At 42.2% G+C, this 26,481-nt stretch overlaps 1 protein-coding gene across 8 annotated transcripts in view; it reads left to right on the top strand.

Annotated features, from left to right (window-relative positions):
* Positions 1-26,481, top strand: part of NPNT (nephronectin) — a 116,035-nt gene that overhangs the window by 35,124 nt on the left and 54,430 nt on the right. For 5 of the 8 annotated variants that reach the window (XM_083178746.1, XM_083178762.1, XM_083178720.1 and 2 more), the window contains exons 2-3: positions 2,953-3,053; positions 14,667-14,720. In XM_083178746.1, coding sequence (XP_083034872.1) covers positions 2,953-3,053; positions 14,667-14,720 — 155 coding nt within the window. The remainder of the gene's footprint in view (positions 1-2,952; positions 3,054-14,666; positions 14,721-26,481) is intronic. The other 3 variants (XM_083178728.1, XM_083178781.1, XM_083178754.1) reach the window with 1 other exon arrangement.

Raw genomic sequence — 26,481 nt, 5'->3', positions numbered from 1 at the left:
ATCATGTCACAGCGATTAAAACCCTGTCCACACCATTGGCTGGACATGGTTAGTGGTATGTCTTCTATCTGCCAGCACTTGGAGATTTATATCTTTTCTAAAAGCCCCAGTGATCTGCCTCTAAATAGGCTTGTAACGGGACAAACGCAAGACACTCGGGGGGCGGGGTTCCTTTCACACACACACACACACTTACTTTAATGCTGAAATAACTTCACAACATGTTCACAACATGTTTCCAACATACGCAAAGCATTCATTCAGTACATACTGTATACACAGCCCCCCTATACACACACACACAGACTATACATACTGTATACACAGCCTGCACACACATACATACAGTAGGACCTTATTCTAGTTTATGCACTGCTGCGAATTTGCACCAGTGAGCCATGTCTGCTAACTGCGCATGCGCCGGGCGCATGCGGCACCAGTGTCAGATGGTGGCGGGTAGTCTCACCCATGGGAAGGCCCAGCTTTTAATGGGTGTTCCCATGAAAATGCTGGGCCTTCCCATGGTAATGACCCAGTGATGCGGGTGCCAGGGGCGGGCAGATGACAACATCACTGGATGTCAGCTGCCCGCCATGTTCCCCTCCAGAACACACGCAAAGCTAAGACACCTGAGAGTGTCTTAGTTTTGTGTGTACCTTCCACATCATTCGATGGTCAGCGACCATCAATAAGGGACACTCAACCTGTATATGTGTATGTATATACCTATTATATGTGTAATCTCTGATAAGAAGTGTTTAATAGTATAATTTTCTGAATTAACATAATGCAAAGTGAATGAAAAGAAGACAAATTAGAATCAAATCAATAATTGGTGTGATCCCTCTTTGTTTTCAAAACAGCGTGAATTCTGCTAGTTACACTTGCACACACGTTTTGAAGGAACTCATCAGGGAGGTTGTTCCAAACATCTTGGGGGACTACAGTATATGCAGATCTTCTGTAGGCTTGCTCAAATCCTTCAGTCTCTTTATGTAATTCTAGACTCGACAATGATGAGACAGTTCTACATGACATTGGCTGTATGTTTAGGGCTGTTGCTCTGCTGCAGTATGAATATGGAGCCAATCAGATGCCTCCTTGATGGTATTGCATGATGGATAAATAACTGCCTATATGTCTCAGCATTGAGGAAACCATTAATTCTGACCAAATCTCTAACTCCAATTGTTGAAATGCAGTCCCAAACTTGCAAGGAACCAGGCTTCACTTATGCCCCTTTCAGACCGCACTTTGTAAACGGTATATTGCCGTTTTTTTACCGTTTTAAAACGGTAATCTGTGCGGTCTGAAAGGTGCAGGACCCCTTAACCGTTTTACAAAAGCCGATTTAGTAAAACGGTTAAAATGGAGGGTCCTACCCGTTTCAGACCCGGTATTTTTGCATCAAAATCGGGTCTGAAACGGTATTTAGGACCCAGCCAATGAGCTGGGTCCTAAATTCAGAGCAGCGAATATTTAATGAGCACTCATTAAATATTCGCAGCACTGGAGCCGCCCCCTGCCGCCCCCCGCGCGTGTCGCCCCCCCCGCGCATGTGTCAACACCCCCCCACGCGGCGCGTGTGTCGACACCCGCCGTGCAGCCGGTACCTTCGTTGTGGATCCCGGCAGTAAAGTATGGTCGGGGAAGCACTTATGAAAAAAAAGCGTCTTTCAGAAAATGGCTGCCCCATAGGAAAACCCGTTTTAAAAAACTGTCTTTCGTATGGGGGCAGCCATTTTCCGAAAGTCACTGCACAGGGGGGGGAGTTGTTAGCCCTGGGGTGGGGGGGATTTGGGGGTGTTAACCCCCGGGGAAGGGGGGGGCGGGGGCGGCGCGCGCTGAAGACTGGCTTTGACCCTGTTTTTGGAAAGTTTCCCAAAACGGGTCTGCCAGTGTCAAAAAACCCGCACTTAAACGGTAATATACCGTTTAAGAGATGCGGTGTGAAAGGGGTTTTACCTGGCAGACCCGTTTTTGGAAACGTTTCCAAATACAGGGTCAAAGCCAGTTTTGCGGTCTGAAAGCAGCATTATTATTGTTCCACTTTCCATCCCCTCAGCAAACAAACTGCTTTCTGTTCCAGCCACATCATCAGTCCAGAGCACCTGCTGCCATTTTTCTGCACCCTTGTTCCTTTTTATGTGCATAGTTGAGTCGAGTTGGCCCTGTTTAGCCCCAATTCTTCCATGGAGACCATGGCCAGACTTCTTTGAACATTATTTGGTTGTTTCTGGGCCCCATTGGAGTCTGCCAGTTCTGAGCTGATTGCACTGCTGGACATTTTCCAATTGCCCAAGGAAGTAAGCATGATATGTCTTTCATCTTATGCACTGTTTTCATCTATTACCCAGCATCTACTGTCCTCAGTGTTGCCCTATTTGTGCTTCTTCAAAAGAGCTTGAACAGCACATCTTAAAACCCCAGACTGCTTTCAAATCTTTGCCTGAGAGAGACCTTACTGAGGAAATATAACTACCTTTGGCGGGATGTTATAACGTCCGAGTTCACCAGAGGTGCGGGATGTCTGCCGAACTCAGACGTTTTATAAAGCTGCAGTCGTTTACAAGGCATGGCTTTGTTAATCATACACCTTCCTATAAAAAATTCCTGAGTTATTGCAAGTGTACTTAAAATAATTGATGCTGTGTTTGAAGGCAAAGGGTGGTCACACCAAATATTGATTTGATTTAGATTTCTCTTCTTTTCATTCACTTTGTATTTTGTTAACTAAGAACAATAAACTATTAACACCCAAAAGCCTTTTTACTTTGCAGTAGCATTTCCTCCATACCTGCCCAAAATTTTGAAGTGCTGTGTGTGTGTATTTTTGAAAGTATAAATGTTTTTTAGAGTACATATTGAATTGCATTGCATTAATGCTAACACTGTGTGCTGAAATGTTCAGTCTATATTGAATAAGAATTAATTGCACATCTCCTCATACAGGTGGCCCACACAGATTGCTTCCTCAACAGGACTCTGTCGGTATGCTAACAGAATTGACTGCTGCTGGGGGTGGGCTCGACAATCTTGGGGACAATGTCAACGTAAGTATAATCATTGCTGGGGCTTTTTGCAATATAGAAGGGGCTGCTAGCTACAGATCTATTAACAGCTTCCATTCTTTTATAGCAGGGCTTGTTTAATAATGGGGGCTTTTGCACGTGCAGACATAATATGAGGACATGTATTTACTGTAGTAAAAATGCTTATGTGACCACTAAACTTAAAATACAAATTGACTTAAATAACAAGAAAGCAACTAATAACTTTAAAAAACTTATATTTTACACTGTATTTACATGTGCTTTACATGTTCTCTTGTATCAACCCTTTTACATAAAGGGGGTAATTCAATTGTTTGATTGCACCCGATTTCCCATATAAAGTAATGGGAGATTGTGTGGTGATATTCAATGGAGGATTTCATTTTTATGCATATATCACTCAATATGGTCATGTTTAGGCGTGCATATAGGCTAAACCTGACCAATTTAATCAGCGCAGCATACAAATCCTGTTTGAGAACTCTAACAGGTGACTTTTTGCGCATTTCAGCTCACCATCACCGAGTCTAGCAAGCTGTAATGAAGTTAGCGCACCTATTGACAGAAACAATTAAATACTGCCAACAGGCACGCACGGTTTGGAGGGGGGGGGGGATTGAATTCCACCCAAAAAGAGCAATAAGTGGCTGCTTAGTCTTATGGATGGAAGAAGTTATTTTCTCCCAATCAAAACTGTGTGTGGAATTCAATTAGCCGTGATAATTTACCATGGCTGATTAAATTCCCCACATAGTTTTGATAGGGTAATTGATTACTTAATTAGCCAGTACTAGCATGATTTTGTTTCACCTGTTTCAAGACAGGAGAAACAAAATCCCCAATAAATGCTGTTTTTTTTCATGGCCGCGATTGCTAAAACACATGGATCCAGGAACTTATCCCAGATCCATGTGTTTTTGTCAAAGAAAGCAGTAAATTGTGATAAAGCAAGTTTTATTGGGTGGAAAAATTTACCCTGACTAATTGAATTCCCCAAATATCTTCAGTTTTGCTCATGTTATGTTGAATGTTATTAGTTGCCCGTCTATATAAGCTAACATGCATTTTATGTTTAGTGGTAATATGACACCTCTGTTGCTAATGGGTATGTAATATATATATAATACGGTCTTCCTCTCAATTCCCTGTAACATGTACAATTCATGCATTACACTACAAGTGTATTTGGCTGAAATAGACTATTTTTAAAGCAATATGTACAGATGACCGGCGGCCAGGATGCCGGTGGTCAGAAGACCTAACATGAATCCTCCCTTTCCTGGAGCCTGACTCTAACCCTCCCCCCTAACCTTAACCCCCTTTTTCCCAGGGTAACGCTAAGAGACCCCGGTATACTTATGATCGGGATGCCAGTGGTTGGGACTTTGGCATTTCCAGTGATGTCAGGATTCAGGTGTCAGGGCGGGATGTATTAAAATACATCGCCGCCCATCGCGGCCCCCCCGCCGCGATGCCGCCGCATATGTACTAACATATGCGGCTGGCATCGCGATGCGGTGACGGAGGCCCCCCGCGATACCTAGAATGTGGTGTGCGGGGGGTCTCCGTCACCTCTCTGCCCCCTTCTGCATCCCTCACGCCGGGGACAGCTATGCAAGCTGTCCCCGGCGCCTTTTCCTCCCCCCCTGCAGCCGGAAGGACGTCCGGCTGCGTCACTAGGGGGAGGAAGGTGTTACCTTCTGGGTCCAGGAGGACCTGGACCAGGTAAGAGAGGGAGGGGGAGAGGGGGGTCGGCGGGTTTTTCGGCGGAGGCGTCGGGCGGCGAAAAGAAGCCCATAGGCTTCTATAGGGTATCGCCACCCAAAGGTGGCGATACCCTACACTGCGGTGACGGTGCGGTCGGGTATAAGTACATAGGAAAATGCGGTAAAACGGGGGTTTTACCGCATTTTCCCTTTAGTACATCTCGCCCGTCTTGTGGTGCCAGTTGCCATTCTGGAGCTGGCTTTGACCGCTGGCATAATGATAACCCTCATGTTAAATGCATCTCTTTGTAAATAGTATAAGATTTCTCTGATGTGTGAAACACATCTGTATGTATAGAAAGTATAGCAGGTGAGAAAGAAAGTGAATAGAGAAAAGAATGTGGAGAAAAAGGAGGGGGAGGTGTCATGATTCATAAATCAAAAGTATTTAATTATATTTTTCCACACAAAATGACGCCATTTTTGTACTTTTTTACGTATTTAGAGAGACATTAGGACTGATAGTGTATGAGGGTCTTCTCAAAATAGGCCCTCGAATATTTTCAGCCCCGGGACCATGAGGCTGTATGTGATGCCAGGGACAAATGCTACTGTTGTATATGCCTGTGCACAGGTGACAAAAAGTGGAGGCACAGGGGTAAATTTACTACTATGGGAGTCCTATTGAAGATTGGATGTTGCTCATAGCAAACAGTCAGGTTCTACTTATTTATTTAGTACCTCCTAGAAGATAATAGAATCTGGTTGGTTGTTGTGGCATCCTGCAAATAATATGGCAGCTTAGCATTACATTTGAGTCCTATTTTAAGACTACAACTAATCTCCAGAGGGGATTTGGCCACAGATTTGGCTAACCATTAGAGAGTACAATATATATATATATATATATATATATATATATATATATATATATATATATATATATATATACACACATATATAATTCCGAATACTCCTATACGCTTTGTGTCAAAGTATACAACAAAATATACAGCAATCTGAGGCAGCGCAACCACACACACACACACACACACATATAACATATTAAATACTGCTATTGCATGTATGATAATTTACCAGGTTAATAATGGCAATGCACTGTAGAAAATATACCATAGCCCCACAACGTGGTAGGGCTCCCAGTCAGTGATTTGCCCTGTGGTCAAGTCCATTGCTACTGAACACTCAATGTTTGTTTGTAAGACTATTAATGGGGGAATGACCCACTTGCCTGCCATTTAAATGGCATTTGCCAGAAGTTCCTTCTGTTAGATTTTTCTCTTTTGTCTATGTAAGTCTGTTTTCTGCTGCTCTTAAATCAAGTAAGACTCCTGCCACTACTCGTATTATTACTGATTAGGACTTACTTGCCTCATACTTGCCTACTCTCTTGGAATGGCTGTGAGGCTTCTGAAAGCCAGGGGGCACTCCTGGCCATAAAGTAGAGTAGGCATGACTCCGACTTGCCAGCACCCCCATACCACTGCTCAGACTTCAGAAGGGGAGACCGGGTGCTAAGTGAGGCGAGGAGTGTGTGTGTGTGGGGGGGGGCAGGGTCTGGACTAGAAATAAGCCCAGGCCCCACAATTTCTAGTGGCAGCCCTGCACATATGAGCCCAATGCATGAAGGGCCAGCTGGGGAATTAAATTATAAGAGCCCACTTTAGGGGTGTGTTCAGTCTTCAGAGGGGGTGTGTCCAGCTACCACATAAGTTTGGCTAACCATTAGAGAGTAAATAGTATATGGTTCACATATGACTTACAATCTGTAAAAAAATACTCTGGTGACACCCTAGAACCCCTGTGGGGTGGGGGTGGGGGGCAGAGAGTGGTCTGGCCACTACACAAAGGGGGTCAGGGAAGCAAGATATAGCAAAGTTGCATAACATAGAGGTGGTAGAGGACATTGATTGGGTTTAGATTAGACTCACGGCCACTTAGACCCCCAATCCTGATCCCCCCCAAACATGGGATCCTACCACTACACAAAGTGGGTCTGGGATGCAAGTTATGGCAGAGTTGTATAACATAAAAGGGGCAGAGGACATAGGGTTTAAGAAATGTGGTTAGATTCCAGAGTCACCCACAGACAGATGTATGCTGGTCACACCATGGCAATGCCGGGTACCTCAGCTAGTAGTAAAATATAGTAAATACTACTAGTGCATGCATGATAATGTACCAGACTAATATCAGAAATGCACTGTAGGAGAGACACCATAGTCCTGTGCAGTATAATGTAACATATGTATAATGTATACATGTGCACAGTCTGGGTCCTGATCCTTATAATTGCAGGTGGGCCCCAAGGCAGTGTGGCCCACCGGGGCCAGTCTGACACTGTATGAGCATATATATGCACTACATGAATGTCTGACTCCACATTTGTAAAGTTAGTCCTTCTCACCGTTGAATAACCGCACAAATTTTCCAGACCTTTGAGAGTAAACTAGCTTCAAAAAGAACAAAGAAACTATTAACATGTTTAGTACCTATATATCCGTTTTGTAAATGTTTCTGTATGTTGTAGTGGTGGTGGCATTCCAGACAGAGATTGCACTTGGTCCCCCCCTACTATCTTTATATACCTATGGACCTCTGGTTTAATTGGCTAAATTAACTCGAATAGAGAATCACCAGGTCTAAATGCTCTGTAGAATCGGTCAGACCATCTCACTACATTTTATAGAATTGAGACTAAAGAAACATGACAGAATCTCACTAGCAACTCACTACGTCTGTGTGACGTAATACTGCTACATCTGAGAGGAATCTTTTAAAATGACTTATATGTAGATGAGCCCCAAAGCAGTTAGTAAGAGCTACTATACCTGGAAAAGAAAAGTCACTGATACGTGTCAGGGATTGTTCATCTATTGTATTTTTACATGTGGTTCCATATGAATGTCCACAGGACATGCATGTAGTCATAGGGATCATTCTGTTTTATCACCAATGCTGGGAAATGGTACTGATGATTCAATGTAAATGTATCTATCTCTCATTCAACAGCTACATAATGTGGGCTAGGTGAAATGAGGGAGATTGCTAGACTAATCTGGGAGAGAGGGAAATAGGCAACTATAAATACAAGCATGTGTGTATAGTTCAGGGGCACAGGTATGTCTGGGAAAATCAGTCACATGTCACACAATATGGGCCTTAGCCTCATAATATCACAAAAGCTTAAGGGTGTGTAGTTTTATAAAAATTTGTTTCTTGCATGTGGCTGCTGGATTCACATTTATGCTTTTGCTTTTTAATATGATGTTATAAGTATGCTTGCTGTGCTGTTTAAAATGCAAATTAGTTTCAATGCACATTTTCATTTGCTGACACTGTCATGCTTATCATACTGCTCTACTAAAAAAATGGCATAGCTGAGTCTACTGCTTATTGAAAGACATATTTTCTATATTCTGCATTGACAAGTTGTAACTAAATGTAATATTTTTAATGTGTTTTATAAATGTGAAATAATGTGGACCTGGAATAAATTTGCTGTGATTTCATGCTCGGGATGCGTTCAGCATTCCGGCAGTTGGGATGCCAGCGTTCACTATATTTACACCAGCATCCTGACTACCCCTGGTAGACCGGCACCGAAATCCCAACATCAATTAGGATACTGGCGAGTGTAAGTATTCCAAGGTGGGTTAGAGTCAACTGGTGGAAGGGGGTAGGTTGAGAAATATTTGGGTTATGCTATGGGGTGGAGGGTTAAGGTTAAGCGCTTAGAAAAGGGGGGGTCAGTTTTAGGCTGGGGGCAGGGGTAGATAGCTTTAGGTGGCGGGCTACAAGGGTTAGGCATAGGCAATAGCGAGGATGGTTAGGGTTAGGCTGCAGGGAAGGGGAAGAAGTAGACTTACTGTACTTGTCCCCTGTCGGGATGCCGGCTTCGGTATTCTGACCACCAGCATCCCAACCACCAGTCTACCTTATGTATTACATCGTGCTGCTATTAGTAGTGAAAATTAAACCAGGGATGGGAAGGGTATGAGAATCAGCCCTGTCATGTGACTGTGTGGGCAAGCTGCAGGCACATGCGCATGAAAGGAGAGACAGGATTGACTATCCCCCTTAATCTATGGGAAGTGATATACTGTAAATAAGCTAAAGGTGGAAAGTGCACATTTGGTGGTGAAATTTCCAATTTACTATGGGGGTGCTGACTACTTTTCTAAGAGGGCTCTGCATGTAGTAAAATAGAATGCCTCCTCCACCAACCATGAGTGGCAGGTGGTTTCCATACTAATTGTAAAGGAGAGGGCTTGTTGGAGGGGCCTGGTTTAGCTGCTAATGCTCTTTGCCGTACGGCAGCTGGAGCCCCCTTCTGTAGCATACAGCAACACTTTACATACTATATATTTTTTCCTTTTTGAGGGAGGGGATGTGATTATGGTCCCATGAATTTAGTTATGCCTAGTACCCAGGCCCATGGCCACTATCAGTGTCTCAGCCAACCAGATGCACTTGTCACAGGGGAACTACATTTATAGATGCACAAACACCATTGGATACATCATATCTATCTCGATTCCAGGAGCGGTACTGTTTGGAGGCAGAGCACTTTATTGGGCCGGTGCAAAGTGAGTGATATTTTAGTTTGTGTAGTGTATCATGCATGGTGCTCAGAAAGGGGGCACATATTTGCCTATCGTTATGGAGAAGGTAATCATCTATTGGCAACATAATAACCTACTTGGACAGCAGCCTGTCTCTCCCACACACATACTCTATGGATCTCCCCTTTAGGTAGGTATGAGAAGTGTGCAATAAAAATAGTTTTGACTGTATGCCCAGTATTTTCAACAAAAGTTTGCAAATCACACTCTTGTTGTTATAAATAACAGCCTCCAAGGCAAGCTTAATTTATTCCATTGAATAACAAATCCCATGTCTTTTACCAGTAAAGAGTATGTAGAGACTTAATACATTCAGCATTTATGTCCAGTTGAATAATTAAACCTTGTATGGTAAATGTGTACATTTGGGTGCTTTCCTGTTTCCCTGCACTGTCCGTTACACGCACAACCAACTAAAGATACAATTTTGAACATAATGAAAGGCCTGATTGTAGTAATCCCTATTTCTGGCTCAGTTATATCTGAGTAAACATATTACAACAAAGGAATTTGCTTTTAACCGTGATGTAAAATTTGATATATTGGTATCAAAATTTATGTGACATTGCGCTATATTAAGTGTGGTTACACAATGGTGTTTTGAAACATCTTTGATTTGTGGGCAGTTGATGAGAATTACAGTGAATATTACATATTACCTTTTAAATGTGACTGTTTTCAGTTGGGTTTTCCGTCGATGCAGGTTCCACTTTGTTTACAGGAATCGGAAAGTAATTTGATGATCCTCATGTTTTCCAACTGTGCCGATTTTGTCCAAGAGTCAAAATGGAATTTGGATTGAATAGGCTGAATGTTAATTTGACCAATAATCTTCGAATAGTACAGATTTTCCGACTGTCAGAATATTCGGGATTGGTTTAAATACCCCCATATACTAAGCAGTGTCAAAAAGACGCTACTGACAGCAAACGCAAGTGATCCTTGGATCAGTTAGACTACGGCTATTATTAAGCTATTAGATAGTAGATAGCTTGTTTGAATGAGGTGAACGCATGTACATGTGTACACTTTACATCAAGCACATTTTAGAGATCATTTTTTATTAGCATGCCGTAACTTCACTTACAATGATAGAATTCAGATTGTACCATTGTTTAGGTAACACTTGTTCGTAATAGTGACTTTCAGGACAAATATCTTCCAGCTTCACTATGGGGAGAATTTACTAAAGGTTCTACAAATTTAGAGGTGGTGTACCCATAGCAACCAATCGGATTATGTCTATCATTTTCTAGGATGCAATAGAGAAATGATAAACATACAGTAATCTGATTAATTGCAGTTTTAGAACCTTTAGTAATTGTATCCCTTATAATCTAATTATCTGCCAAAAGTATACAGCATTAGCTTCTCTTCATTCGCTAATTGTCCCTTTTTGTTGCTTTATAGCATTTTTGAATGTTTACTTTTAGCATGCTACTGTCCAGTCTCCGGCCACAAATGTGGCTAACATACCTGGGAACATTAAGTGACCTGAAATTGCCTGACACTGTGATGACCAACGCAGAGCCCCATCTAACACATTTTACACTGTGTTGATCACTAATAATATGCTAAACTGATACTTAAATGGCAAAATTGTTTTCAAAAAACAGAAATTTATTAAAATCCAATTTTACAAAGTATAATAGCACCAGCCAGTCGAAATGACGAACAACATAACAGCAGTCTCAGTGCTGGCTGCTGTGCATATCTGAATAAAGCAGCTCCCGAATGCTCTAACTGATGCCATCTAGTGGACACCGTCAGGCAAAACGCTTCTTTTCCCCCATAGAGGTGAGAGCAGCAGTTGCCTTTTATTATATAGGATGGTATAGAGGAATGTCAAACTCAACATGGGCATTTTCTCCAAAACTTTCAACTAAATTATAATTAGCATACCTATCTAAAGAGTTTTCTTATTATCACAGAAGTGAATTGATAATATAAAATACTCTAGTTTAATAAATTATTCTAATGTTATGAACCTGGATGAAATGTTTGGGGTCCATTCATCCTTTCTCCCTTTGTGCTTCTGGTTATGGTCTTTTAGAGCTACAGTGTCTAGGTCTACAATCAAAAGTTGACAGGGTCAAAGGGTCGATGTGGAAAAGGTCAACATCAGTTTCCTGGGGGGTTTTTGGTTGACAAAAGCTATGAGGTTTTCACTGTATGTTGTCTGTGTCGACATAGGTTGGCATGGACACTATATAAGTGTACTGATGCGCTCGCCATGCTTCAGTCATAATCAATCTCTATGCCCACATGGATGGTAAAGTATGACCAAGTCGGTTTTCCAAAAAAAAAAATCATGAAAAACGCTTATTGACCTTTTGACCATATCAACCTTTTGACTGTCGTCCTTTTGATCATGTCAACCTTTTGACTGTCAACCAATAGTTGTCATACTTTTGATTGTCTACCGTGACAGTGTAGATCTAATGCCTGGATACCTGTGCTTTTGGGACCCCAGCTGAAATCCACAAAGGATAACACTTACCTCAGTTGTCTAACTTCCCGTTAAATGTATCAGCCACAGTGACAATATTTAAAACTCAAAATTCCCTGCCCCAATGGTTTCTTTGCTTGGACTGCCAACAGTCTTCACATTAGCTGACTCATATGGCAGTATGACCCATGGAAGTCTAGTTGTATGAGAAAGGCGGTAGAGGGACCTCTATGGTTCAAGCACAAGATATTGCAATATAAGGTTTACAAACATTTTTATAGTGGAATTATTTAAACTGAGTATCAAGTGTACAAAAACTGTCACTTTCTGAGATTCCCATGTATGGTGGTTAAAGTTTCTTTAACCTTGAACTGAATGTGCTCTCTTGTACTATACTGTATCTGTGCTTTTTGTTTTTGTATGAGATTCTGTCTTATAAAGTCGTTCATTACAGCCATTCTAGTCCTGAGAGACCAAAAAGCCTTAAACAGGACGTGTTATGATGTTTTTATTTATGAATGTCTTTTGCACTTTCTCATAACACCGTGCCATAGCATGTATGTTATTAGTCTCTGGCAACACATTTTTGGACTATGTAGTTGGGGTCATTTTCAATGTCTCTGGTTTGTACTGCCACTAAAAATATAGACAGGACTAAAATAGCCTGATCCGCCCTGTAACAATGAAGGATGCATTCTGTGGCTCCTCACTATTTCCTATGCAGCGTATAAAAATACTTTTTGATTTTACACAGGTTGGTAATATTAGTGCCGCTAGTTTTGTGATATTGACCCTTTCCATCAAAGTTTTGCAGAAAGACAGAGTCATTACACAGTAGTTTTACATCTTGTTTCCCGATAATGAATCTATTATCCTTAATCAGCATGTAGAGCTGTTGTTCACGTGTTATTTAAGTGAAGGCAAATTCCAAACTACATGAAGCTGCCTATAGATGTGACAGTTATTTGTTACAAATCTATTTAAAAAAAATTCAGATATGACACACATATACACACCGTGTACGTTTGCATGGGCTTTGAATGGATGTTTAACATAAACATCCATTCCCAGGCTGTGGGGAACACCCAAATCATTTAATGGTTGCCTTCCACATTTGTCAGGAAGTGGGCGGGCAGCTGACATCTGGTGATGTCAGCTGCCCGCACCCAATATCCACGTCATGGGCCAATTACCACGCAAACGCACGGGGGATCCGAATGAATCAAAATAATGGCCAATATGAGAATAAGAGAGAAACAGATCCAGCAGGCCTGCTAGTATTGTGTATATAATTCTGATCCTTGTCATTTCACTCGCAGCTTACTGGAATAGCTTGACCTGGTGCCTTCATTAGGAGATCCACAAATCCAGAAACATCATGGACTGGAATGATATGTGGTTGGTGTTGCTATCACTGCTGATTTCTTGTAAGGTGTTTATTAAAAGCAGACTCTTTCTGCTGCAGTAGTGATCTGACCTGCATCCTAGGATACAGCATCAGATTTCTCATTCTCCAGGTAGCTTATGGCAAGAAGTTTGTCACAGAGGCCAATATATCTCCGTCCAATGATGGGGATCCTTGGCCTTTTCGCTCCCCCTAAATGATGGCGATTGACCTCCTTTTATGTAAACAGACTGTCAATCACTGATAGTCTGATGCAGTCCTGATTCCAACAACTGCAGGGCACATTTGCACACTCAGAGAACAGATACTATGCATTTTAAAAGTACCGATAATTAATACTTTAAGGCAAAATAAGCCATGTCTGAATTCCCCCCATATGCGTTTCTTTATATATTTTTTTATATACAGTATCCTGATGAAAATATAAAACCAATAGTTAAACATTGATACTTTAAATAGCCTGCCGTGTGTCTATTTATCAAGTACCCCGAGTACCACATATCATGTTTACAACGATAGCTATACTGGATATTTAGCATCTGTGGAGACATTAGAACCACAGTGCCCCTTAGCAGCTTAAGTGCCTGTAACACTCAATGACTAAATGAACAAATAAAGTATTTCTTCATTCCTGCCTCCTCTCTTATGTAAATGGAGGCGCCACATAATATGACTAGAAGCAGGCAAACTGTGTTTGTGTCTACGCATACCATAAAAACAATCCAACAGGTCATGTTTTGAGGATTTCTTTGATCATACAAAGGTAAGTTAATATATTTCCTTATATCAGCGATTATTATTATTACACAGAAATCCTGAAAACATGACCTACTTGGGGTATTTTAGTTACCTTAGGATAAGAGGAATCAGAGCATTACAATGAAAACATTGATTAGCTTATCCCAAACATGATGTGCATGGCTAACATTTAGCCAGTTTGAGCATTTAAATGCTAAATACAGTGAGTGAGGATTTTAAAGTAAGGTGTCTGTCAAGTGCATCTTAACATGTCAAAATTCTCATGGGGTCTCCATCAATTACTAGGAGATTGTTTGCAACTATGGGACTTTGAGAATGGCCTCTACTGCTATTTATTTTATTATGCTCCTCTTTGTTTTGATGATATGTAATACTTCTGTACGTAATGTATAACTAACTTGTTTTATCTTTCAGCATGCATTGTGCATTACAATAACATACATGTTTTGTGCTGTTTTTATTTATATATTTTTTTTAAACCTGTCCCAGATCTTTTTCTTGTTGCAGACTTTCTCTAAAAGTTGAATGTGTTTAAGGCTGCCGGAATGTAGCATGTTGATAATATCCCAAGTCCAGCCTCCCCAAAAGGAACAAAAAAAACCTAAAAATAAAGATCTACAATTCCTTTTTTGGACATTTGTTTTGCAGCTTTCTACTACGTCTTAAGGCAGAGAATAGCCAGCGTAAGGTGCCGCACACAAGGTTAGCTAAACATATTTCTTAACAATCATTTTGGCAGAATACAGTGTGTGTCTGGAGGGAACAGTCTTCAGTCACTAAACTAAATTTTCTTTGATTTTTCATTTATTATTTTAATTACTGCCTTAAAACTTGTTACCACTGACATATTTTTGTTTGCAACCATCACTGCATTAAAGAGGCTTAAGAATATGTAGGAGGTGAAATCTCTGTCTTACTGCTAAGAGTATTTTGCTTGCAAATGTACCTCTGTATGTTCTATGTTTTTTGTGTATGACCTGAGACTTGTCTTCTTTTTGCATCTGAGTTAGTATAAGCATGTTTTCTTTTACACACGCATGCAGGTGTTTAAATTTCCTGTGCTTCAAAGCAGGTATGCTGTATTTTACTGTGCCCTGAGGAAGCAAATATACCTATCGCACAGAATAGCTGGGATTCCACAGGATGTCATGTGCCTGTTGGGTTCTCACGTCACTTAGCTGCTCTAAACAGTATTACTGACTGATGTCACCTGTGTGGTGTTATATACAGCCAGGTTCACTAAATCATACCTCCCAGCTTTCAGTTTATCCGAGGAGGGACACTTGCGCACGCCTTCGGAAATTAAGGGGCGTGGCTTGCCGCGGGCATGGCCTATAATCGCGTTGTCCTGCGAGGCTACACCCCCGTTTTACGCTGTGGGGGCATTGCCTCTTGCCAAACCCCCAGCCCCTCTGGATGCGGGGGATAGACGCTGTGCGCATGCGCGCAGCGTCTATTTTCCACTTGGAAAAAGCCAGCCCCAGCTTACAGTGCAGCCAGCCAGCCAGCCCGTCCTCGTGACAAGTGTGTGAGAGGCATGGCTGGGCGGCACACAGCATCACACGTCATAGGGGGCGGGTCAAACCGGACTATTGGCTGCCGGAGGATGTTTGCCCTCTAGTAGCAGCTACATAGCTGCTAGGGGGCGAGCTGCCTACAACTCTGCAGCCACCAGTGTGTCCCATGTGTGTGGTCTGTGGTGCGCACATGTGCGCTACATCTCCATGGCCATGCCGCAGGGAGTGGCGATCGGGGAGCGGGAAGCTATGCGCTCACTGCACAGGCTCAGCCCAGGCATGAGGCACAGTGATTACAGCCCGCAGTGTACCGTGGGCGGGGGAGGTTGCCGCGGGAGGTATAAACAGTGATTATCTCCCGCGGCAACCTCCCCCACCCGCGGGACACTGCAGGCCGTGGGTGGGATGCCATGACAGACCCTGATAATCGGGACTGTCCCGGCAATATCGGGATGGTTGGGAGGTATGCAAATAGTGTCAAGCATTTATTATGTGTCCCATATACTTACACAGTGTCAGATGTACTTTGTGGCTGGGGTTCTAAGTTTCCAATAACATACAGTAATCTTACATTGCAAATTCATTTAACTGTACTTAAATGCACATCAGGGCAGCTTTTTACACTTCTCTTAACACTGTATACAAACCGTTTGATTCTTCCAATGTACAGTACAGAATAGAGCATGGAAAATGACATTGCATTTCAAAAACAACACACACATGTCGAGTACATATATCATCTACCCATTTCAACACAAGTGTTCCTGACCCCCCTGCCTGCATCTTCTTCTTACATTGCATTAGCCATCAATCTTCAGCTCTGCATGTTGGGTTGACTTTTGTACTAATTTGATATATTTCTGTATTTATATTTTATTACAGTGCTCCACCAACCAGAATATTTGGAGGAGTGGAACTTTATTACATTGCTGAAAATCTAGGTGTTCCCAAATCATTGGGTGAATTCCTACACTCTTCTCATTTTCCCCTTCCTCCATCCATGTATTTAATGGTTACCCTAGGGCTGCTTGCTGCACCTTTAGGAGGTAATTCTGGTTGACTCGCAACTCTGCGATTTTGCGCAGCTTAGCGAGCCAACTAAACACCTCCTGCCACTCGCATGAATGGCCACACCCCCCCTCGCGCACTCGCATGCCAATTTTCCCCGCAAGCATGTGAATGGATGTTTTGCATAATGGATGTCTTGCGTGCGGGGCTGAAATCATTCAATGGTTGCCGACCATCGAATGATTAGTTAAGCGTTCTCAGATCGAAGTCACTCTCTGTTGACTCAGATTTGCAGCGCCATTAAACCCATTAAACGCTGGGTATTCCCATGGGAGTGACCCTTGCTCGCCACCCCACGACCTCTGTCTGTACTGCTCAGTGTGAACGGGGATGTGACTATGCAAGTCGCTGCGTCCGTTGGCACACACACAGACCCTGCACATGTGCATAAATGGTTATGCGCATTAACAAAACATTGCTCGCCCGTGTGAATGCGCGGGGGGACCGATTCAATCAGAATAACCTCCTTAGTGTGCTTGAGCCTCACAAAAAGCTGCTTCCTATTCTATGCAGTCACTGATTGCAGAGATTCCTGATCTTTTGTGATCTTAATGAAGCGCTTAGTATTTTAGTTACCCCTGGAAATAAAACTTCTCTGCAACTAGTGCTGATGCGGAATGTGAATTTGTACTTTGCTCAGCTGATGTACACATGCCTTTTCTGATACTATACCTGCAGAATATCACAGGTGGCCTTTGGGTGGCACCAAATTTATGGAGAGGTGAGTGGGTGGGGTTTGCCAATGGGGCAGGGAAGCTCTGGATCCTGATTACACCCATCTACTGATAACATCTTTTGATAACAGCCATGAGGTATAGCAGTGGTACTGGTAATCTTTTTATTCCTTTTCACTAGTGGCTTCCACTAGGGCAGGAGGCCTATGTACATTGTTGGAACAGGCGGAGTAAGCACCGGCCTTATGCGTTTTAAAGGCTCCGCAGCAACAAATCAAAATAATAATGATTTAATCTTGAAAGAAAATCACAAGCATGGTTTTTAAATTGTTTCCAAAAGATGGAAAAAAATTACTATACTGTTTTAATACAATGTACCCATTAGTAGCTTAAAGTACATCAACTATAGATATCAGAAGCACATTACATTTTCAAGATCATAGACTGTTAGTTGATAAAATAAAAAACCTATTAGGAAATGATTTGGGTACTTATGTAATATCTGGGCTCCCATTTTTCTTATGAGACCGCGTCCCCTTGGCTCGCCACGCTTCGGGCACGGTGGCTCGCTGCGCTCGCAACACTATATAAAATCAACTCCATGCGTAGTTGGATAGTAGGGGTATGAAAAAATTAGGTGCATTTAACATGGGAGCCCAGATAATACATAAGTACCATGATTTGCAAGGTAGACCTCAAGATAGTGACACATATTAGGAGAGGGGTTGGGGGGTTGGTGCCCGAGATTTCAACTGCCTAAGGGCCTCCACGGGCATATGTGCCATATTCCAGAAAATTGCAAGGAAGACTGTACTGATGGCAAAAGGTATGTGGGCCCACGATTGATTAATATGCCTTGACTGCTGTCCCAAGACTAGCACCACTACATCGATGATTCTAGATAAAAGCATATCTGGGATTCTTATAATTTAAAGCAGGCATGTCCAAAATATGGCCCTCCAGCTGTTGTGAAACTACAATCCATCATGCCTTGCCACATTTTTGCTATTAGGGATGCTAAAGCTATGGAAAGGCATGCTGGGATGTGCAGTTTCACAACAGCTAGAGGGTCACAGTTTGGACATGCCTGATTTAAGGACACCCTAACCCTATTTTTCAGATGTTTTCCTTATAATTTATAAAAGTATATTCATTTCTTAATAGGTGTTTTTGCAAAGTACCACTCACAATTGTTGGCGATATCTACACACTCACTGAAAAAAAGACAAAGACAAACTATGGGGTTTATTTACTAAGATGTGAGTTATATGGAAAATGGGATGTTGTCCATAGCAACCAACCAGAATCTACTTTTTATAGATTTAGCACTTTCTAGAAGAATTTGATTAGTTACCCATAGCAACAACCCTTCTTCAGTAGAACTCCCATTTTATTAAATAAATCCCTACTGTATATATCAAGGCAAGTATTTTGGAGGATAATTGCCTTTAACCATCTGTCTCCTAGATGGTTGTGGCCAGGTTGGGATGGCTGTTTTTGCACAGACCCACCCCGCCGTGGCTTGGCCTGAGGTGGCATTTTTCCGCCACTTCTATCTATTTAACTATCTATCACACTCTAAACTCAGTATTTATTTAATCTGCGATATTTATGTATTACCATTTATATATAACGCTCACACATTTCACAGCGCATTTGCAAAGAATAGTTGCCCATTCACAACAGTCCCTGCCCCAGTGAAGCTTACAATCTATATTCCCTACCACATATCAATGAATCTAGAAGTATAAACCCAAGCAGGCACAGGGAGAAGTTAGAGCCACGGTGGGAAGCAAACCCAAGACCACAGTGCTCCGAGACAGTAATGCTAACCTTTACACCGTCCATCTGTACTGTCCCAGTAAAGTGAGGTAATATTGCCTCACAATCCCTGTACCCTTTGAAATTTAGTAGAATATATTATCCCACACATCACAGGTTATGGACCGTAAGCATTACAAGTTAGTAAGCATTTTCCCCAATTGATGTGTATGGATACAAAACAAATTTGCACTTGGTGGTTTTAAATAAAGTACTTTAAATCTGCTTGAAAATTTGTTAGATACTATGTATAAACATTTCACTTTAAAGATTACATCAGCGAGTTCATCATTTATGAAAGTCAAAGGATAGATTTCATAGTATTGCTTTTATATCCACTCTTGGTGAATATATGATGAAAGATGTAACTTCTACAGATGAAGAAAGTATAATCGTGCTAAGCCTTGTCTATCAATCTGTTTTATGACAGTCCTAATCTACCTTATCAACTCTCATATTACATCAGAGAGAAAACATATGTTCCAAAATAAAAATAGTTCTTTAGATTCCTCTTTGTCTCACTCTCTTTGTAATACTGCCAGCACAACTGGACTGCTGACAGCTGAGAAACTTTTTAGAATCGCAACACAAGCAGTGGTCAGTGCGTGACAGTGTACCATGTGTCCCAGATAGCCTAGAACAGGGGTCCTCAAACTATTTTGCTCTGGGACCCCACCAGACAATAAAAATAATTACGGGACCCCAGAAAGTTACTGCAGAAGATCACATAACATGTGTAGTCATCAGAGAGCACCTGCATGGCAGCATTGTGGAGGCAAAACATGATGGGAAGAGTCTAAAATAAACAATTCAAAAGATTTTTGAATAGTTGCAACCCCATACTGAGAAGGTCGGGACCGACTTGGGGGTCAGGACCCACAGTTTGAGAACCGCTGGCCTAGAATGTCACATTGAGCTGTCTATGGTGCCTTCATTTTACACCGTGCTGAAATCACCAGTTGGCCAAAAGGAAAATTGCTTGTTTCCTTACAGAAGTAGGCTTCATTTTTGTTTTGCTCATATACAGTATACAGTATGTGCTTATTTTAAGTTTTAAATTACAATAGAAGTGTATTTCTTTAGCCATACTGTATATGTTAGTTTACATCACTGGCTTATTTGTTGCTATGCACAACAAATAAAGGTGTCTCTGGTTCATCATCCAAGATAAATATGTAGTTGTTTGTTTATGAGTTCCAAGCTAGTGAGAAAACAAATATAATTTCTATTGTAGCATCATAGATACACAAGAATGTGTGCTTATTGGATGTGCATAGTTGTTTAACCACTGTAACGTTTGGAAAGTAAAATGCGTTACATTGTATTATGCCAAGGACTGCCTGTCACCTGAACATTCCAGAAGTGATTTTATGTTACCACTAGTATGTGTCACGTTCGCACTGTGCATGTGCAGCAATTCATTAGCAACAATGAGCACAGAGGATTTATTTGCAAACTGATTGATAGGCAGGGACCATTTGTGGGAGATAACAGGAAGTGGTCACAAAATTCAGGCGCATAATGACCATTTTCAGGGCCTTTCTCATCATTTGCCTGCGATACTGTACGGAGAATACATGGTCCATCATCTCAATTCCTGCAGCCATCCTACGCGACCATAGAGTTAAGCTGGCAATACACTTGTCCGATTTTGGTTGATTTAATCCATTTTCAATGTATATGATATAAGTCAGTGTAGTCAGAGTAATGGCTTTGTATGTAAGTAGAAGTATTTTATATTGAATGCGGTAATATACAGGCAACCAATGGAGGGACTGGCAGAGCGGATCAGGAGACAATGAATGTCTAGCCAGGAAGATCAGCCTCGCAGCTGCATTCAAAATGGATTGTAGTGGTGAGAGTCTTTTCTTCATGACTGATATATCAGTTTGCACATTGTTGATCGCCTATGACTTATATACTGGGGTGGCCAATCCCGGGATCAGGATTGGCGGGATACCGGGATTTGGCCTTAAAAATGCCGGGATTTGAATCCCGGGATTGGACCTTCCAATGCCGGGATTAGCTGCGCATGTGCATATCTAATGCCAGGCAGCGTCTGAGCGCGTGCTCAGACACTGCCCAGGAGTTCCCGACCCAGCCTGCAATCTGGAGCAGGTATGGGCAGTGCAACCTGTGCAGCGTGAAGGTCAGAGGTCATGCTGCTCAGGTCGCACTGCCCATACCCGCTCCAGAGTGACCCCTCACCTCTGAGTCCTCTCTGCAGGCGGCTCTGCTGCCAACACCACCCACCCACTCCTGGAGGCACCTCTCATGTCTGCCCTGCTCCCGGCCACCTGCCCATGTAAGTAAATGAATGTGCAGGGCGGCCGGAGTGGGGGGACAGGGCTTGTTTTTTGCTCCTGCTCACTGCCTGTACCACTTAGAGATGTCAATCCCAGGATTGAGCATTTTTCAATCCCGATTTCCAGGATTGAAAAAATGCCCCGGGATTGGCATCCCTGCTATATACTACGGGAATAGTTCCTGTAGCCAGAAGTACCACGTCCTTCCAGCCTCTGACAATTAGTGGAACAGTCAAATCTTGGAACTTGTCACTATGCTATCATGACTACCTGCTACTATTTGAAATATAGATCTGCAGATGCTCTAGCCTTGAATCCCTGCCTGACAGGCCCTTTGATGTGGGGAAGAGCAAGATGCCAGAAAATTCGGTGTATGTCTGTTGTTTGGAAAATTGGAGTAATGCCACCTGGTGCTATATTTAGCACATTGCATTATTTGATATTTCATGGAAGTGAATTTTATGCATTTGTTTTTAGTGTTAGCAAGCAATGCTGTTACATATTATATTTATACATACACTTGTACATGGATGAAAAGAAAAAGGTAATAATTATTTGATAAATGCCTTCCATGCTGTAAATTTTGTAAGGACATTCGGTACTTATATGTTAGTTGGGTGCCCACTAAGCTATTTGCTTAGTTTTCCGCATCCCCTCGCGGAGCTCGCTACGCTTGCCATGCTTTGGGCTCGGTGGCTTGCTGCGCTCGCCACACTATATAAATTCAACTCCATGCCGACATGGATAGTGGGGGTATGAGCGTACTAACTATAGTGGGCGCCCAACTAACATATAAGTACCGGACGTTCATGATGCATGAGAAGAAAGATAACCTTTTTGAGGGTACTCTTCTCAAATAATTTAAAACTTAATTATTAATTATTTTTGGTATAAACAGATTTACATAAAGGCAGGACACATTTAGAACAGAGTGTCCAAAGTGATAGAGTAAAAAATAAATGAGTATCACAAATAAAAGTGGGTTGGGTACAAAATTCCAGCAGTTGGTATCCCAACATTCAGAAGACCGATAGTGTAATCTTGATGGATAGAATTCGGACACATCCCAGTAAGTATAACCCTAACTTAGTAAATGGGATCCCACTGCCTATATTTTGACTCAGGTTCACAATTTGTCAGGATTTTATCCGCATCTTAATGAAATTCAAATCAAAACAATATAATCCAAACATATGCACAAACATCATGCACAAGGCATGTTTGCAGTGCTTAATACATTTAAACCAGTTGAATGAATAATGAAAATATTTTACTATAATAAAAACAGATATATAAACATTATACAATAGATGCACAATACAATACACAATGTAAAATAAATGTTAAAATCACGCCACAGGAAAATGGATGGATGGTAGATTGGCCCATGGGAACACAAATGGAGAGCAATGGGGTACAATGGGTCACAGGTAAGTGCACTTTACCGGTATTTTGGGTGACCTTTTTGATCTTTTAGTGACAAACGGTGTTAATCCTCACTATTGATCATGGTAAATTATGAGCTGTTTGGAGGTAGGAGTGAACCATAGGCTTCCGCTATTCTATTCGTGATCTGCTCTAGTGGACTATATTGGATTATAGCCACCAGGGTGGTCCAGGATGCGGTGTCCGCCAGGATATGGAATGTCACTGGATGGGGCTTCTGCTCACAGGGTCCTTCCCACTTGGTTGGCTGGATAGTGTTTGCCACCGGGGGACTTGCAGTGTCCGCCACACGGATGTAGTTCGATAACAAGGGGGTACCTGGTATCCAAAAAGTCCACAGTGGGCAAGATAGTACACTTTTGAGGTACTGGGCGTGTCGACTCAACGCGTTTCACTGCCAACTGCAGTTTTATCATGTCTCTTGATAAAGCTGCAGTTGGCAGTGAAACGCATTGAGTGGACACCCCCAAACTTCACGCCCAGGACCTCAAAAGTGTACTATCTTGCCCAATGTGGACTTTTTGGATACCAGGTATCCCTTGTTATCGAACTATATCCGTGTGGCAGACACTGCTCTACAAGTCCCCCGGTGGCAATCACCATCCAGCCAACCAAGTGGGAAGGACCCTGTGAGCAGAAGCCCCATCCAGTGACATTCCATCTCCTGGCGGACACCGCATCCTGGACCACCCTGGTGGCTATAATCCAATATAGTCCACTAGGGCAGATCACCAATAGAATAGCGGAAGCCTATGGTTCACTCCTACCTCCAAACGGCTCATAAATTACCATGATCAATAGTGAGGATTAACACCGTTTGACACAAAAGTGGACTTTCCTGGATCAAAAAGGTCACCCAAAATACCGGTAAAGTGCACTTACCTGTGACCCATTGTACCCCATTGCTCTCCATTTGTGTTCCCATGGGCCAATCTACCATCCATCCATTTTCCTGTGGCGTGATTTTAACATTTATTTTACATTGTGTATTGTATTGTGCATCTATTGTATATTGTTTATATATCTGTTTTTATTATAGTAAAATATTTTCATTATTCATTCAACTGGTTTAAATGTATTAAGCACTGCTCACATGCCTTGTGCATAACTGTTTGTGCATCTTTTTCTCTAGGTGGGGATTGACTACACCCCCATTTTTTGAGCAGCTGTTTTACTTAGAATCACAGCTACTGTCATAGCGCCTGATTTCTTTTCCTTGTGGAAAAAAAACTTCCTGATAATCCAAAAATATAATTAGCAAAAAATGGTACAAGTAGCAGTGGTATATCATCTTTCCCTGTAAGTAGAAGTAGAGAAACCATTTCTAATTTGGAAGTTACTTGAATATAATAACAAATAATAAAACTCCACTAGTTACTGTGAATATCCTATGCACAATACTCTTAATCTTTAGCTCACAGTAATTGTGTTTATCTTCAAATATAATTAACACATTATTTGTAAGTTTATACATAGTGGCTACCAAGAAACATACGTTCAAAAAGAGTCATAAATAGGGCTGTACATAGAGCTCAGGGCTCTGGCGCAGCAACATTGCTACCCCACGGCGCTGTCTTATTGATAGTAGGGTGCCTGGAGAAGCATCCTGCAACCGGTATAGCTGCTCCAGTGTCATCCGGAGCATCTTTTTATGCCCCTTACAGGCACCCTGCAGTCTGTGCAGCTGCTCAGTGTGTCCTGGATGCTATTATCCATACTGTACATTCCTGCGCCAGTAGACCTTCCCCATCTGGCTATGTTGGCCTGTACTTAGGCAGCAAGGCCAGCACAGAGCTCTCTAAAGCCTTTTCATGTGGCTGAGTTCAATACATATAGGGAGTGATTCTAATTGACTTACAAAGCAGTGAAGATTTGCTGACCATCAAATGGTTTCTACAGCCATCGCAAATATGTCAGAATAAATTGACTTATATTTGCGCCCGCCAGGTGGAAGACAGGGCGGGCGGCTGATGTCATATGACGTCAGCCAGCAGGCTTCGGCCCACCCATGTACTCATGGGAACGCCCAGCGTTTTCATGTGAGAGCGCATAAAATGCTCAGCGTTTACATGGCCCAGTGCCGCAACTGCCCTTGTCCAGTCCCCCCCGCTGTGAATGGCCTGGCGTGTGATCAACTCGTCATAGCTATTCACAGTCAGGGTTTGCACATGCGCAAACCCCGACCATCGGGGCAGGGGCTGAATTTGGGTCACTGCGTGTGATCCAGAATCAGCTCCATAGTACAGAGCAGATAACCACATAATGCTGGGGAAGTCATCAGTAGGCTGTATTAGTGTTGTGTGGCAGTCGATTTAAGTACATTGCAGGTTTCCTATGCATGAATACTGTAAGTACTATTATTTTATCTCAAGAAATTCAATTAATTCTGAGTGTTATCCCCTTCAGTAAGTAATTCACAGGGTATTTACATTGGCATAAATATCACAAGTATACTGTACCCAGCTTGTGCCTGGAGAGGTGTCATAAGGTGTTAGGTCTAGTACAGTGAGGGCATGTTTGGCAAATGTGATCACGTAAAGACTGGACCCCAGGTACTGTACATATACTCCATACGGAGTTAGCAAACAAAACAAATGCATATTTACCTACAATACTCCATGGAAGATTTGGGAGACACCCGGTTTTAGGGGTAGTCCCTCACAACCCTGGAACAGGGAGAGTTACTTCCACATTCCACCTGCTTTCTAGAGAAGTTGGAAGCCCCACCTCCTCAAAGACTCATGATTCGCAGGATATATCATAATGGGAAGGGGCCTAATGATGCGCCCGCATGGCTCCGCTTCTGCAGACCCCATCTACTCCTGTCCGGGTTGTTTAGAAATGTAGGTAAGTATAAACAAATGTCTGAACATGGGTTGGGAATGAAAATGACCAATACTGTACATTGCACAAACATGGGAACATATGCTTGGGTGGGTTTAGAGGTCAGACTGAGGGTGAAGCACTTGAGGCATGTAGGGGAAAGGGTTCAGTTGTAGGTTTACGTGGCAGCGTGTGGGGGTAAGGTCTAGGGGTAAGGTCTAGATACTAGTGTGGAGGGTTAGGGTCAGGAGGGTAAGTATACTTACCTGACCCCTGTCGGGATACCCTCCTTCAGGATGCCAGCATCGTATTCTGACTGCCAACATGCCCACTGCTGGTCATACGTACAGTATATATCAAACATGAGTGTGTGTTATGTTGTCAAGAGCGCCCAGTATATTACAGCAGCTTCTCCACAAATCCCCCCTGTTAGTGGGAGATAGAGAAAACACAGAAAGAGAGTAGAGAGCGCTAGAGGTTCTCAACCACCTGAAAATATATAATCACCACTATGACTTATGGTGCAATAGAAATGACAAAATACAGTTAAAAAACTTTTATTAAAATTCCATAGTTCACATCAGGATTTCATCTTTAGGATGTAGTTTCAATAACCCTTATTATTAATACTACATCCTAAAGATGAAATCCTGATGTGAACTATGGAATTTTAATAGAAGTTTTTTAACTGTATTTTGTCATTTCTATTGCACCATAAGTCATAGTGGTAATTATATATTTTCAGGTGGTTGAGAACCTCTAGCGCTCTCTCTCTCTCTCTCTCTCTCTCTCTGTGTATGTATATATA

This window comes from Crinia signifera, chromosome 1 (genome assembly GCF_055691185.1).
Source record: "Crinia signifera chromosome 1, ASM5569118v1, whole genome shotgun sequence".
NCBI classification, from domain to species: Eukaryota; Metazoa; Chordata; class Amphibia; order Anura; family Myobatrachidae; genus Crinia; species Crinia signifera.
This window is presented reverse-complemented; position numbering and strand designations above follow the sequence as displayed.